A 14,813-nucleotide genomic window follows, 5' to 3' on the forward strand; every position below is an offset into this window, starting at 1 on the left:
AGACCCGGGTTTGATCCTGAGTGGTCCTATGGAGTGATCCTATGGAGTGGTCTGCTGGAGCAGCAGCATCTCAGCGGCGGAAGGGAAGAGACTCGACAAGCTGGTCAGGAAGGCCAGCTGTGTCCTGGGTTGCCCCCTCGACTCAGTGCAGGTGGTGGGAGAGAGGAGGATGATGGCAAAGTTAACATCGCTGCTGGACAACGACTCCCACCCCATGCAGGACACTGTCACTGCACTGAGTAGCTCCTTCAGTGACAGACTCATTCACCCCAAGTGCGTGAAGGAGAGATATAGGAGGTCCTTCCTTCCCCCTGCTGTGAGACTGCACAACCAGCACTGCTCCCAGCAGACCAGTCAACAGTAACAGCTAAGATCACACAGAAAACTGATGACAATTTATCCTTGTCTTTACTTTTATTTATAATGAATGATCTCTTGCAATCCACTTTGCTGCTGTAACACTGTAAATTTCCCCGGTGTGGGACGAATAAAGGAATATATTATATTATTATTATGACTACGGTACAGTTTGTACATGACCACATGAGTTTTCTCCGAGTGCTCTGGTTTCCTCCCACACTCCAAAGACGGACAGGGTTTGTCAGTTAATTGGCCGCTGTAAAATTATCCCGTGTGTTGGGAGTGGATGTGAAAGTGAGATATCATAGAACTGATGTGATTGGGTGATTGATGATCGGCGTGGACTCGGTAGGCCAAAGGGCCAGAGTCTATGCTGTCTCTCAAAAATAAAATAAACTAGCCTATGTGGCAGGAAGAATAAAAGGATACCTTTAGAAAGAGATGAGGAAGAATCTCTTTAGTCAGAGGGTGGTGAATCTGTGGAATTCATTACCACAGACAGCTGTGGAGGCCAAGTCTAGAGATATTTTTACGGCAGAGATTGATAGATTCCTGATTATTCCGAGTGTCAGGGATTATGGGGTGAAGGCAGGAGATTGGGGTTGAAAGGGAAAGATAGATCAGCCATGATTGAATGGTAGAGTAGACTTGATAGTCCGAATGACCTAATTCTACTCCTAATGCTTAGTGCAAGATAAAGCCCAGTGAAGTCCAATTGAAGATAGTCCGAGGGTCTCCAATGAAGTAGATGGTAGTTCAGGATCCCTCTCCAGTTGTTGATAGGTGGTTCAGTTGCCTGATAACAGTTGGGAAGAAACTCTCCCTGAATCTGGATGTATGCTTTTTTACATGTCTGTACCTCATGCCTGATGGGAGAGGGGAGAAGAGTGAATAACAGGGGTGAGACTCGTCCTTGATTATGCTGGTGGCCTTGCCAAGGCAGCATGAAATGGAGATGAAGTCAATGGAAGGGAGGTTCGTTTGTGTGATGGTATGGGCTACGTACACAATTCTCTGCAATTTCTTGCGGTCTTGGATAGAGCTGTTCCCAAACCATGTTGTGATGCATCCCGATAAAATGAATCCCAATCAAGTGAATATAACCTTAATCTCTAATGTGTTATTAAAAATTATATTAAAACAAAATGCAAAGTAATTTCATCAGACCACTTGCCTTTTACACTCAATGTCCAGCACCTTGAGAGTTGGCCTCTGCTGTTTGATGCAGTGCAGCTGTAAGAACCGCTATCTGATAGACTGATGATGTTGAAACAAAGATGTTGAACTCCATCATCTTCATATATTTTTACGGCTGGTTTTTCTTGCAGTGAAACTCCATTTTTAGTCCACTTAACTTCTGGTTTGGGGGTTCCTGTAACTGTACAACACAAACATCTCAGATGATCTTAGTTCACTTTAGAGATACAGCGCGGTAACAGGTCCACGCAGTTCACGCTGACCAGAAACGGATCTTATAGAAATGCACAAAATTCTTAAGGGGTTGGACAGGCTAGATGCAGGAAGATTGTTCCCGATGTTGGGGAAGTCCAGAACAAGGGGTCACAGTTTAAGGATAAGGGGGATGTCTTTTAGGACCGAGATGAGAAAGTTTTTTTTCACACAGAGAGTGGTGAATCTGTGGAATTCTCTGCCACAGAAGGTAGTTGAGGCCATTTCATTGGCTATATTTAAGAGGGAGTTAGATGTGGCCCTTGTGGCTAAAGGGATCAGGGGGTATGGAGAGAAGGCAGGTACGGGATACTGAGTTGGATGATCAGCCATGATCATATTGAATGGCGGTGCAGGCTCGAAGGGCCGAATGGCCTACTCCTGCACCTATTTTCTATGTTTCTATCCGCATACTAGCACTATCCTACACACTGAGGACAATTTACAATCTTTATTGAAGTTAATTAATCTACAAATTGCACGCCTTTGGAACGCAGGAGGAAACCAGAGCACCTGGGAAAAACCCACGCGGTCACAGGGAGAAGGTACAAACTCCGTGCAGATAGCACCCACAGACAAGATCGAACTTGGATCTCTCTGGTTCTGTCAGGCAGCAACTCTACCGCTGCACCACTGTGCCACCCGCGTTTTTGCATCTATTAACAGGCATTTACCCAATTCCACCTGCTGGAACCACCACTACTTGAGTCATAAAGCATGGAAACAGGCCTTTCGGCCCAACTTGTCCATGCCGACCAAGATGCCCCATCTACATTAGTCCCCCCTGCCCGCATTTGGCCCATATCCTTCTACACCTTTAACAGACTTTTAGATGGGCACATGGATATGCAAGGAATGGAGGGATATGGATCTTGTGCAGGCTGAAGTGATTGGTTTAACTTGGCTTTATATTTGGCACTAACAGACCTTGTGAGCCAAAGCGACTGTTTCTGCACCGTACTGTTCTATCTATATGTTCTATCTGTCCCACATGTGTAACATGCCATGCATTACATAAATATATCATATTTGAGAGGTTTTCAAAAATTATGATCAGATGTAAACATTCCTAAAAATAGGTGTGCAACTTAAAATTCAGATTTTGCAAGATTAGTGAAAAATATATTCTTTATTGCCATGTTAAGCCAAAGCACTAAAGCATACGAGTTCACTTACTTGTGCAGCTGAACTTCAGCTCTTCGCCCTCTTGAGTCGTCTGATTTTGAGGACAAGTCAGGAAGTCGGGGGGTGATTCTGCAGATGTTGATGTTCGGTCTATAATTCTCTTGGCTTCCTCATCCTGGGCAGGTTTCACAGTCGTTCTTTGTGAATGCTGAGGAGATCTGCTACCCTCTACATTTACCTGCGAGACAACCTTCTTGCACTCTTCCAGGTGCCTTCCCAGAGTATCTTTTGCCCCAGTGGTTAGTTGCTCTTCCCTCTTGCATGACTGAAGCAACGTAGCGTCCTTGGGATTCTGCTGACTTTGGGTTTCTGTTAAACTTTGGGACTTCTGTTGGGGAGGGGCTGCAATGGTCCATTTGGTTTTCTGTTGGACGGGAACGGCTGAGATGCTCTGAGACACCTGTTCTTTGGAGACTGTTGTGACACTTTGGGAGATGTGTTGTTTTGGAGTTGTTATAAGGCTTTGTGGTGACTCTTGAGGTGTTGTACTGATTTGGGACATCTGTTGTTTCGGAGTAGTAATAAGGCTTTGAGGTGATTGCTTTGGTGCTGGTGTACTCAGTGGGGACATTTGCTGTTTAGTAGTTGTTACAAGGCTTTGAGGTGACTGTTTCGGTGCAATTGTATTGATTTGGGATATTTGTTGTTGAGGAGAAGCTTTGAGGCTTTGAGATGTCTGAAGTTTGGAGACCATTGTAATGTTTTGGGGGGGCTGTTGTTTGGGATTTATTGGAGAGCTCGGGGGCTTCTGTTCAATGGAAAATGTCTTTCTTTCTCCTTGTGGGTGATGAAGAGTTATGGAACTTGTTCCTTTCTGGTGCAGCCTGGCATATCTGTCTTCTGCCTTTGATTCAGGATGAGACATGTTTTCCTGTCTTTTGTCCATTCTCTCTTCTGTCTCAGCAATCTGCTTCTCACAGCCCGCGAGAGTGCTTTTGGCCACTTTTAAGCTCTCATTGGATTGAATGGTGACTGTGTTAGCCATCTTTTCGACTTGGATGCCATTTGCAGTTGTGTGCTTAGTTTCCAGAATGTCAGCTGTTTCAGCTCCATTGCTTCTTGGATGTACTGACGCACTATTAATGAATAGAAAATGTTGTCACTCCATCAATTTCTTTCCATTCAGATGAATACTTTATTGCTTTAACGAAGGTAGACACAAACTGCTGGGGTAACTCAGCAGGGCAGGCAGCATCTCTGGAGAGAAAGAATGGGTGACATTTCGGGTCGAGACCCTTCGACCCAGAGATTCACCCATTTCACCTCTCGAGAGATGCTGCCTGTCCCGCTGAGTTACTCCAGCATTTTGTGTCCATCTTCTGTGTAAATCTACAGTTCCTTCCTCCACATTGCTTTAATGAACTCTTCTACAGATTTTGATAAATACAGGCGGCTTGAAAGGCAGCGCATTGGCGCAGCAATAGAGTTGCTGTCTCAAGGTGCCAGAGAGTCAGGTTCGATCCTGACTTCGGGTGTTGTCTGTATGGAGTTTGCACGTTCTCCCTGTGCCCATGTGGGTTCCCTGCAGGTGCTCCAGTTTCTTCCCACATTTCAAAGACATGTAGGTTTGTAGGTTAATTGGCATCTGTAAATTGCTCCTAATGTGTAGGACATAGATCTAGTGTATGGGTGATCGACGTTCGGCATGGACTCGGTAGTCCGAAGGGCCTGTTTCCACGCTGTATCTCTAAACTGACAAAAATACAATATCATTTCAAACAAAGAAAGGCCCAAAGTACTGGAGTAACTCAGCAGGTTAGGCAGCATCTCTGGAGAACTTGGAAAGGTGATGTTTCAGGACACGATCCTTCTTCAGACTAATCGCAGAGAAAGCTGGAAAAGAGGTGGGGAGCAGGACAAAGCCTGGCGAGTGATAGGTGGACACAGTAAGGGGGGAGTTTGATAGGCAGATGGAGATGGTTGGACAAAGGCCAGAGAAGAAAAGACAAAAAATAAGAAATAAGGATAGAAGAAGTACAAATTGTGAAGCCAGAGGAAGGAAGATAAGTGGAAGGGGATTGGGGAGGTGGAAGGTGAGAAAAGGATGTGAATCCAGGTGGGGCACAGGGAAGGAAAAAAAACATTTGAAAAATGTCTTAAACATACAAAGCCTTTTATTGTAGCATATACTTACAGTTCAGTTGTAGCATCTTTACCTAAAAAGAAAATAATGATAGTTAACTGGGATGTCATTTTAATGAAGCAAGCTTAAATGGCTGCTTCAGCTCAATAATCAATAGTCAATAGTCAATAGTCGTTTATTTGTCACATACACATAAATGTGTAGTGAAATGAAACATTACCCGCAGTTGAACAATAAGACCAATGATAATAATCAATAAAAATGCAATAACACATACAATCACAACTAACACCAAACAAAAAGAAACATCCATCACAGTGAGTCTCCTCCAGTCACCTCCTCACTGTGATGGAAGGCCAAAATGGTTTTTTTCTCTTCCCTGCCCTCTTTGTTAGGTTTATGCTTAAATACATACAGTATTTTGAATGAGAATATAAAGACAGTCTTCCTAAGACAATTTTTGGTCGCAAGGCCCTTGCTTTCTCGCCGACTCTTGCAGTTTGGGACAAGTGGCCATAAATGGTTCCTTTCTCTAAAATGGGAGCTACGCAGAAGTAGGGCTAGAACAAGAAGTACTTTTGTACATACAAACATAAGTTAGTGCATTCCGCCTGTGGCCATGTGGGTTTTCTCCGGGTGCTCTGGTTTCCTCCCACACTCCAAAGATGTGCAGGTTTGTAGGTTAATTAGCTTCTGTAAATTGTCTTTAGTGTGTCGGATGGACCTAGTGTATGGGTGATCGATGGTCGGCGCGATCTCGGTGGGCCGAAGGGCCTGTTTCCACACTGTACCTCTAAACTAAAATTGTGATGGAGGGAGATGGATTTATAGTCCTTCATTATTAATTATTATTGTTATGATGCTTCTTCAGTTGAAACCATCTACTGTTGCAGATTCTGTCGTGAGGTTGCAAGAAAGGTTGCAATAAGCTAATTTTCCACTAGCCAGAAACATAGCAGTAAGCATGGGTCTTGTTATTTCAGGGCATACACGATCCAATAAAGTGCGAATGTAAATCTCTCTTTCCACTTTCATATCAAGGATATTAAGATATCAAGGATGAGAAAGCTTAAGATTTCTACTTCCAGAATTAAAAAAAGAAAATAATTGCTAGTATTGGTTCCAGATGTTAAAATGCGGTAGTAGGTTCAAGGCTTAAAATCCATGTCTTGATGAAGTTATATAACAACAACATAAGACTTGCTAAAATTAGTAAAGTTAAAGAAAATAATTTTTATATGTTCCAAAAACATGTTGCAATCTCAAATTTTCAAATTTAAATATAGATTTATAAATGTAATATACAATGTATAAATATACATTTATATTTATAAATGTAAATGTAGATTTATAAATGTAAGCAGCACAGTGGCGTAACTGGCTGAGCTGCTGCCTCACAGTGCTAGAAACCCGGGTTCAATCCAGACCTCGGGTGCTGTCTGTGCGGAGTTTGCACATTCTCCCTGTGACCACGTGGGTTTCTTCTGGATGCTCCGCCTTCCTCCCACATGCCTCCCACATACATTGGCCTCTGTAAATTGCTCTTAGGATGCAGGGAGCGGATGGGAATGTGGATGTAACATTGAACTGGTGTGAAAGGTTGCTGCGGTCTTGGTGGGCCGAAGGTCCTGTATCTTTCTATCAATCAATCAAACACAAAAAGGCCGTCCAAATAAAAACATCAAAGCCGACAAGTTGGACAAATGCATGGAAGAATTCAAAGTTGAAACAGGAGAAACAATACTTTGTAAATTGGCCTCAAAAGCATTCGTACTTTGAATGGTGAGCTCGGCGGTGGCCAGTGCTTTCCCCGCACTGTTCTTCACTAAACACACATAACTTCCAGTATCCTCCGACTGTGCAGCGCAGATCTCCAGAAAATGGATCCCTGACCTCTCAAACAGGTTGAAACGATCACTTTGCTGCAGCTTTACATCGTTCTAGGAAAGACAAAAGAGGTGCACTTTCACTTTAACCAAATGATGACTTTGCCTGTCTGAAAGTAGTTATGACGTCCATTTAAACAGCACCATAGTGTCAGCCTCCCAATGTTCAAATCTGGGATCATATTAACAAGAAGGTAGAAACAAAATGCTGGAGTAACTCAGCGGGACAGGCAGCATCTCTGGAGAGAAGGAATGGGTGAGTTACTCCAGCATTTTGTGCCTATCTTCGGTTTAAACCAGCATCTGCAGTTCCTTCCTACACATCCCTATCATGATAACAAGTATTGATTTAATCCTCACTTTAGCTCAGTCTTGGAGCTGTTGCACTCATCAGTTCTATCTACAATAAAGTGTTCCAATAGAGAGAATTTATAGCTGAAAGGGTCACTCTCAAGACAGTCAAGTGTTTTATTGCCATAGGTCCTGAAACAGAACAATGAAATTCCTACTTGCAATATAAACATATTATAGTACTCAGCAAATACCATAATGAACAACAAAGAAGTTTGATAAATGAAAAAAAACAATATTGTGCAAAGATTAAAACAAAGCCCAAAGTCCCTCATCCAACCCAGGCAGTTCATAGTTTGGAATTTAGTTGGTTAGTGTTTAATAGCCTGATGGTTGTAATGGAAGAAGCTGTTCCTGAACCTGGACGTCACAGTTTTCAGGCTCTTATACTTTCTCAGGTACTTAGTTTAGATTACTTTAGTTTAGAGATACAATGCAGAAACAGGTCTTTCAGCCCACCGAGTCCATGCCGACCATCGATCCCCGCACACTAACACTATCCTATACACACACAAAGACAATTGACGCAGTGCTGCAGGAAATTCAACGATCTCATGTGCGATCAAGATCTTCAAGCATCACATTCCCGAGATGCTCCACTGGTTTCAGGCTCCGCCCAGCCTCTGGTATCGTAACCATGAGGTCCTCGTTCCATGGCAGCATAGAATCTACAATACAGAGAGACCTTACATCCCAGTGAATTCCTCCCAACAAACTCGCATTGACTGTACACATTCTGCCACCCATGGGTGAAGATGATGGAACAGCACCTGACCCTGACCCTTTTGATGCTACTTTCAGCAGTTTAGTTTAGTTTAGTTCAGTTTAGAGATCCAGCATGGAAACAGGCCCTTCAGCCCACCGAGTCCATACTGGAGTTACAAGGAAAGGTACTCATAGACATCAACCATGTGATTCTGTTTTACGCTGAAGTATTAAATGAGAAGTATTCATATTTCATTTTACTTTAAGAAAGTGTGAAGTTGCAAAGTCCCTCCAAGGATGTTGCTATCTGTTGAATAACAGATCCATTTTGTTCTAGTGCTCCAGATTGATTTAAACCGCAAGCCACTGTTGGCCTGGGTTATGGAGACTCTGGTCAATAGTGTAGGTCACCTTGATCCATCTCTTGGGTTGATTAAATGGTTCTGCCCTGTGGTTTTCATTGGAGCATTTGTTGTCATCAAACCGTATGCTTTTCTGGACTACTTCCAGACCAGAAGATACATGATTAAAGTTGAGCAACACTTATAAGTCAATGTAGTATTCTCCAACAATGAAGAGCCACTTGACTTCAGACTTAAAGACACGGCGCAGAAACAGCGAGCCCGCGTAGACCAGCGATCGCCCCGTACACTAGCACTATCCTATACATTTGGGACAATTTACAACTTTACCAAAGCCAATCAACCAACAAACCTGTACATCTTTGGAGTGTGGGAGGAAACCAGAGCACCCGGAGAAAACCCACGTGGTCACATGGAGAAAATACAAACTCCCTGCAAACAGCACCCGAGGTCATTTTAAGGAAATATCCTTGGCTCCAATTTTGGATGGACTTTGAGCTAAGGGGGATAAGGGGAGTGCTTAACACAACTGCTGTAAAAAACCTGACACCTAGGCCATTTGAGTTCAGAAGCCTCATTTTAATTTGCCTGGCAAATTTCTCACCCAATTCTCTGATTTAATATCCATTAACACTCAGCACTTATTTTGGTCCAGACTTAGAGGTTGACATAAAGCAGGAAGGCCTCTCTTAATCGAGAGTTACTCTAAATCACTGGAGTAACTCAGCGGGTCAGGCAACATTTCTGGGGAACATGGATAGGTGACTTTTCAGGTCGGGACGCTTCTTCAGACTGAAGTCTAGAGTTTGAAGAAACAGACCAGAGTCTGAAGAAGGATCCCGATCTGAAACGTCACCGATCCATGTCCTCCGGGGTTGCTGGCTGACCCACTGAGCTATTCCAGCACTTCCTATCTTTATTTGTAAACCAGCAACTGTGGTTCTTTGTTTTTACTTCCTAATTGAGTTTGCATTCCCCCTTGGCTGATTTTGTTGTTGGATAGTTGAAGAATTAACTGTGGAACAATGGATCAAACTTAAGGCCAAAATATTCCAGCTCTCTGGAAATGCTCTTGGAAAAAGTTAGATGGAAGAAAAATGTTCTGTTTACAGTCAGTGGTTCCATAAGCAATTTGGCACCAGGTCTTTTGAATGATTGCTGAGATTATCAACTCCACAAGCATCATCCCCAAGGTTTGGAACCACCGTAGGAACAGCAATATCCTACTGGGCCAAAATGCTGGAGTAACTCAGCGGGTCAGGCAGCATTTGTGGAGGGTTCAGGTTGTGACCCTTCTTTAGATTGTAGCAGTGGGGAGAAAGCTAGAAGAGAGGTGGGGGAGTGTGACAAAGCTAGGCAAGTGATAAAAGGGCACAAAGTGTTGCTGGAGTAACTCAACGGGTGAGGCAGCATCTCTGGAGAACATGGATAGGTGACGTTTCGGGTCAGGACCCTTCTTTAGATTGTTATAGCAGGGAGAAAGCTGGAAGAGAGGGGGAGGAGTAGGCCTGGCAAGTGATAGGTGGATACAGATAAGCGGGGTTAATTGGCAAATGGGTGGAGTCTTTTCTATACTGTGGTGACCAAAACTGCACACAATATACCAGGTGTAGACTGACCAATATTTTATAAAACCTCTACAGAAACTTCCCTGATCTATGCCCCAGCTAAGAAAGGCTACATCACACACTGCATGTCTTCTGCACTATCCTATCTACCTGTGCTTCCACCATCAAGGTGCTTTGAACTTGTTGCTGGTCCTCAATACTCCTTAGGACCCTACCATCCATTGTTTATGACTTATCCTTTGTGACTACACAAAATGCATTCATTTTCAATTCATCAGGATTAACTTCCATTACCAGCTGATCAATATCTTTCCTCTATCTTGAGAATACACCCTTCACTATCCACACTCCATCAATTGTCGTGTGCAAGCACAGTCTAAACCCCCGGCCCAATTTAGCAAAGACCTTTGCTGAGTTCAAATATAAAATCAAAATAGCAAGTCAGTGAAATTTTACAGTCTTTTTCTGTTATTGGGAAATGGCTCAGAAGTGCTGTCTGAAAGCTAATCTGAAATCCAGACTTATTGACTGCAACTTTAACTTTTTGGGAGCTGTATTTCATGCAGTAAAGCTTTTAACATGTATTCGACGAAGGTGCCCTTTAGCAGCATGGTCTGAAATCGTGATGCTGGAATAAGCAAAAAAAGTAATACAAAATAACGAGGAAAACAGAGGGACAAGGTTGGAGAGGGATCTATGGAAATTATTGGAGGTCTTTTTCATATTTGAAGAAAAAAGATAAGATCAGTTTGCAGAGGGGTGATTAGAGCTGAAATCTTGGAGATTTAGTAGAAACCAATTTTTATTCTTGTGGATCTTTTCGAGGAAAAATTGTGACATTTTCCAAATATTATCACTTTAGTTTGGAAACACATGTGTGTCTGAGCAACCCCTCTTATCTGTTTTACATCCATCCCTCTGGCATAACATTTCACTCTTCTCTCCTTATTTTTCTCCTTTTCTTTTCCAGCCTTTGTCAGTTACTCTCCCCATATCACAAACAACCCCCCTCAGCCGTATCCATCTGTCACTTGCTCGGCTTTGTTCCACCCCCACAGGCTCCAGCTTTCCCTCCCCAACTCCAATCGGTCTGCAGAAAGGTGCCAACTTAAAATGTCACCTGCACACTCTCTCTACCTTAAAAATATCTACTGACTTGACCACCACAGACTTCTGACTAAAGAAATTTCTCTACACACATGCTGTCTGACCCACTGGGTTGTTCCCAGCACTGAAGAGCCTGTTCCTGTGTTGTCCTGATCTCTCATTCAGTGAATCAGAGGTCTTCTTTTCCTCTTGCCTTTGTGCTTGGTATAAGTCACTACCATTCATCAATGATCACAATTAAGGTGAAATTCCTTGAGCTAGAGGGTGGTGAATCTGTGGGGTTCATTGCCACACACGGCTGTGGAGGGCAAGTCATTGGGTACTTTTAAGGCGGAGATTGACATATTCTTGATTAATAAGGGTGTCAAAGGTTACCGGGAGAAAGCAGGAGAATGGGGTTGAGAGTGAAAGATAGATCAGCCATGATTGAATGGCGGAACAGACTCAATGAGCCTAATGGAATACATTTTGCTCTTATGTCTTGTGGTCTATCCTTTGAGAGATATTCCCTTTGTTCTATTTACCCATCCCACACCTTCTCCACAACAATAACTTACTTTATACAAATGATCCCAGGAATGGGTAGGTTAACCTATGATGAGTGTTTGTCGGCACTGGGCCTGTACTCGCTGGAGTTTAGAAGAATGTGGGGGGACGTCATTGAAACATACAGAATAATGAAAGGCTTGGATAAAATGGATGTAAAGAGGATGTTTCCACTAGTGCGGGAGTCTAGGACTAGAGGTCATAGACTCAGAATTAGAGGACGTTCTTTTAGGAAGGAGATGAGGAGAAATTTCTTTAGTCAGAGGGTGGTGAATCTGTGGAATTCTTTGCCACAGAAGGCTGTGGTGGCCAAGTCAGTAGATATTTTTAAGGTAGAGGGAGATATTCTTGATTAGTACAGGTGTCAGAGGTTATGGGGACAAGGCAGGAGAATGGGATTAAAAGGGAGAGATAGATCAGCCATGATTGAATGGTGGAGTAGACTTCATGGGCCAAATGGCCTAATTCTACTGTCACTTATGACCTTTATCATTCTTCACGTTCTGAAGCATTAACACTGCTTCTCCTTCCAGAGATTCTGCCAGATTTGCCCTGTGTTTCCAGCGTTATCTCATTTCATCTCCGGAATAAAGTTGCACTTGGCATCTTATTCGGTACAAGCATGCTGGGCCAAAGGACCTGTTCCTGTGCTATACTGTTCTATCTTCTGTGCTCTAACACATACAAAGGTTAGATTGATCAGAATTGCCATGTTACACCTTAAACATTATACCTGATGTTGCATTTCATACAAATCTACATTAATTCTTAAAGCGACGTTTGATCTTAAGGGAGTCAATAAATCTTTACCTTCAGCCAGGTTACATGAGGTTGTGGCCGTCCTGTTATCTTACAGGAGAATTTGCCGTTCTGTCCTTCTTTGATAATGAGTCGCGTTGGCTTTGTGACAAATTTCGGAGGACTTTCACCCCATAAACTGGGTCTATTTTCCATCGACTGTGCAGAATAGCGACTGCCAACAAAATAAAATCTCTTACTATTTTAAACTTTTAAAACAACATTTAAAATTTTTTAAAGAAAAATAAATCAGGTGTGACCAAGTCCTGGTTTGGAGACCCTTTGAGAGGATATAAATGTCTTCTGCATTTGACGCAATTAATACTTAGATTCAGAATTCTGTCTTAGATTAGCAAACATGCAGCGAGGTGCATTAGCTTCAATTCGTTTGTTGGTTGGAGCCCAACAAATAATCCAAATCACAATGGGAATGTAGCCATCTGTAAGTCAGCAACTTAGTTCGCCATTGCAGTACTGATACAGGTCCGTTATTTGGTGCAACTACCGCAAAGCAAAAAAATCTATTCCATAGCTTTTCGTAAAATCTATAATTAAATATAGCTGAGATAATTATCTGATGAAACTCAAGATAAAGTGGGAATATTCTAAAAAATGGCTGACCTTCTATAGGATCTGCAGCATCTGTTTTCCCTTCAATTTCCCTAACTTTAGACATATGACTTTGGAGATACAGCATGGAAACAGGCCCTTTGGTCCACCGGGTCCACACCGAGTCCACACCGACCAACAATCACCAGCACACTAGCACCGTCCTACGCACCAGGGACAATTTACAGAGGCTAATTAACCGACGTAATTAAGCTAATTAGCTGTACGTCTTTGGAATGTGGGTGGACCCGGCGAAAACTCACGCGGTCACAGTGAGAACGTACAAACTTGATACAGACAGCATCTGTAGTCAGAATCAAAACCGAGTCTCTGCTGCTGTAAGGCAACTCTACCGCTGTGCCACTGTGCCGCCCAACAGTAACAGCCCTAGCAGTAACGGTAAGAATCCAGTTGTTCTGCTTTGGGCATATGACAATAAAACAATTTTGACTCTCTTGACAATAGTGGAAGGAGTGCTCCCAATATTGTCCCCCCACCCCCCGAACCATTGCACCATGTTAACTTCATCCATGTGCAAGGTTCTGCACTGTGGCTCTGGGGAGACTAGGTATGAAAATCCTAATGCCACATTAATATTTGCAAATTAGCAAAATACATTGTGCTGTAAAGGTGGACTTTATGAGCAGTGGCAATTTTAACAATTGGCTTCGTCGTTAACATGAAATGTGAAATATTGCAAACAGCAATATTTCACTACTTAATAGAGTTCTGTCACATTGTAAGACAGTAATTTGGTTCAGTTTAAGGATGCAGCGTGGAAATAGTCCCTTTGGCCCACCGAGTGCACGCCAACCATTGATCACTATTAACACTAGTTCTATGTTATCCCACTTTCTCATCCACTCGCTATATATGAGGGGCAATTTACAGAGGCCAATTGACTACAAACCTGCACGTCTTTGGGATGTGGAATGAAACCGGAGCGCATGGAAGAAACCCATGCGGTCACAGGGAGAACATGCATACGCCACACAGACAATGCTTGAAGACAGAATTGAACCCGGATGTCTGGTGCAGTGGGCAGCAGCTTGACCAGCTGTGCCACTGTGCTACCTATTGAGGGGCCCTGGAGAATAGCGGTAAATGCATTACCACATTTCTTCTGGATATATTGTGTGCCTAATATACCCTTCCCACTCCTATCAAATGGCAGAACCCAGATGAAGCCACAAATTTCAACATGAAGCACAATGAATCGACACTGTCTTGATAAGCATCTACCTGGAGCTGTTGGAAGGCCATCCATACTTCCTGCCAGTTTCCTCTGTAAAAAAATGGATGATTCATGAAGAGACTTGCATGAAATTAAGCTTCTCAGAGCTCTTGACTGCATGTTACTGTAAAATGCAGAGTTACATATCCATGTTGAAACTAGGAACTGCAGATGTTGGTTTACAGATAAATACACTAAGTGCTGGAGAAACTCAACGGGCCAGGCAACATCTCTAGAGAACATGAAAGAAGGGTCCTGACCAGAAACGTCAGCTATCCATGTTCTTCAGACATATTGCCTGACCTGCTGAGTTCCTCCAGCACTTTGTCTCTTTTTTTACATATCCATGCTGCTGACCTTTGAGACATACAAAGGTATGCATGTGATACTAAACCCATATCCTTGGTCAGGCATATCAATAGCAATATCAAGTTCACGCTTTGGTCTCTAATGCAAATCAATAAGTATTGATTTCTGTAGAAATGGCGATATTAGTTCAGAATAGGAATCTTTAGAGTTTAGAGAAACCGCGTGGAAACAGGCCCTTCAGTCCACGCCGACCAACAATCA

At 42.9% G+C, this 14,813-nt stretch overlaps 1 protein-coding gene across 1 annotated transcript in view; it reads right to left on the reverse strand.

The window, feature by feature from the left end:
* LOC144595939 (myosin light chain kinase, smooth muscle-like) overlaps positions 1 to 14,813 on the reverse strand; it is a 237,239-nt gene that overhangs the window by 114,990 nt on the left and 107,436 nt on the right. The window contains exons 5-10 of the mRNA XM_078403888.1: positions 14,252 to 14,294; positions 12,413 to 12,575; positions 6,852 to 7,017; positions 5,129 to 5,150; positions 2,986 to 4,070; positions 1,535 to 1,738 (exon numbers count right to left, since the gene is read on the reverse strand). Coding sequence (XP_078260014.1) covers positions 1,535 to 1,738; positions 2,986 to 4,070; positions 5,129 to 5,150; positions 6,852 to 7,017; positions 12,413 to 12,575; positions 14,252 to 14,294 — 1,683 coding nt within the window. The remainder of the gene's footprint in view (positions 1 to 1,534; positions 1,739 to 2,985; positions 4,071 to 5,128; positions 5,151 to 6,851; positions 7,018 to 12,412; positions 12,576 to 14,251; positions 14,295 to 14,813) is intronic.

The sequence above is a fragment of the Rhinoraja longicauda genome, chromosome 8 (genome assembly GCF_053455715.1).
Source record: "Rhinoraja longicauda isolate Sanriku21f chromosome 8, sRhiLon1.1, whole genome shotgun sequence".
NCBI classification, from domain to species: Eukaryota; Metazoa; Chordata; class Chondrichthyes; order Rajiformes; family Arhynchobatidae; genus Rhinoraja; species Rhinoraja longicauda.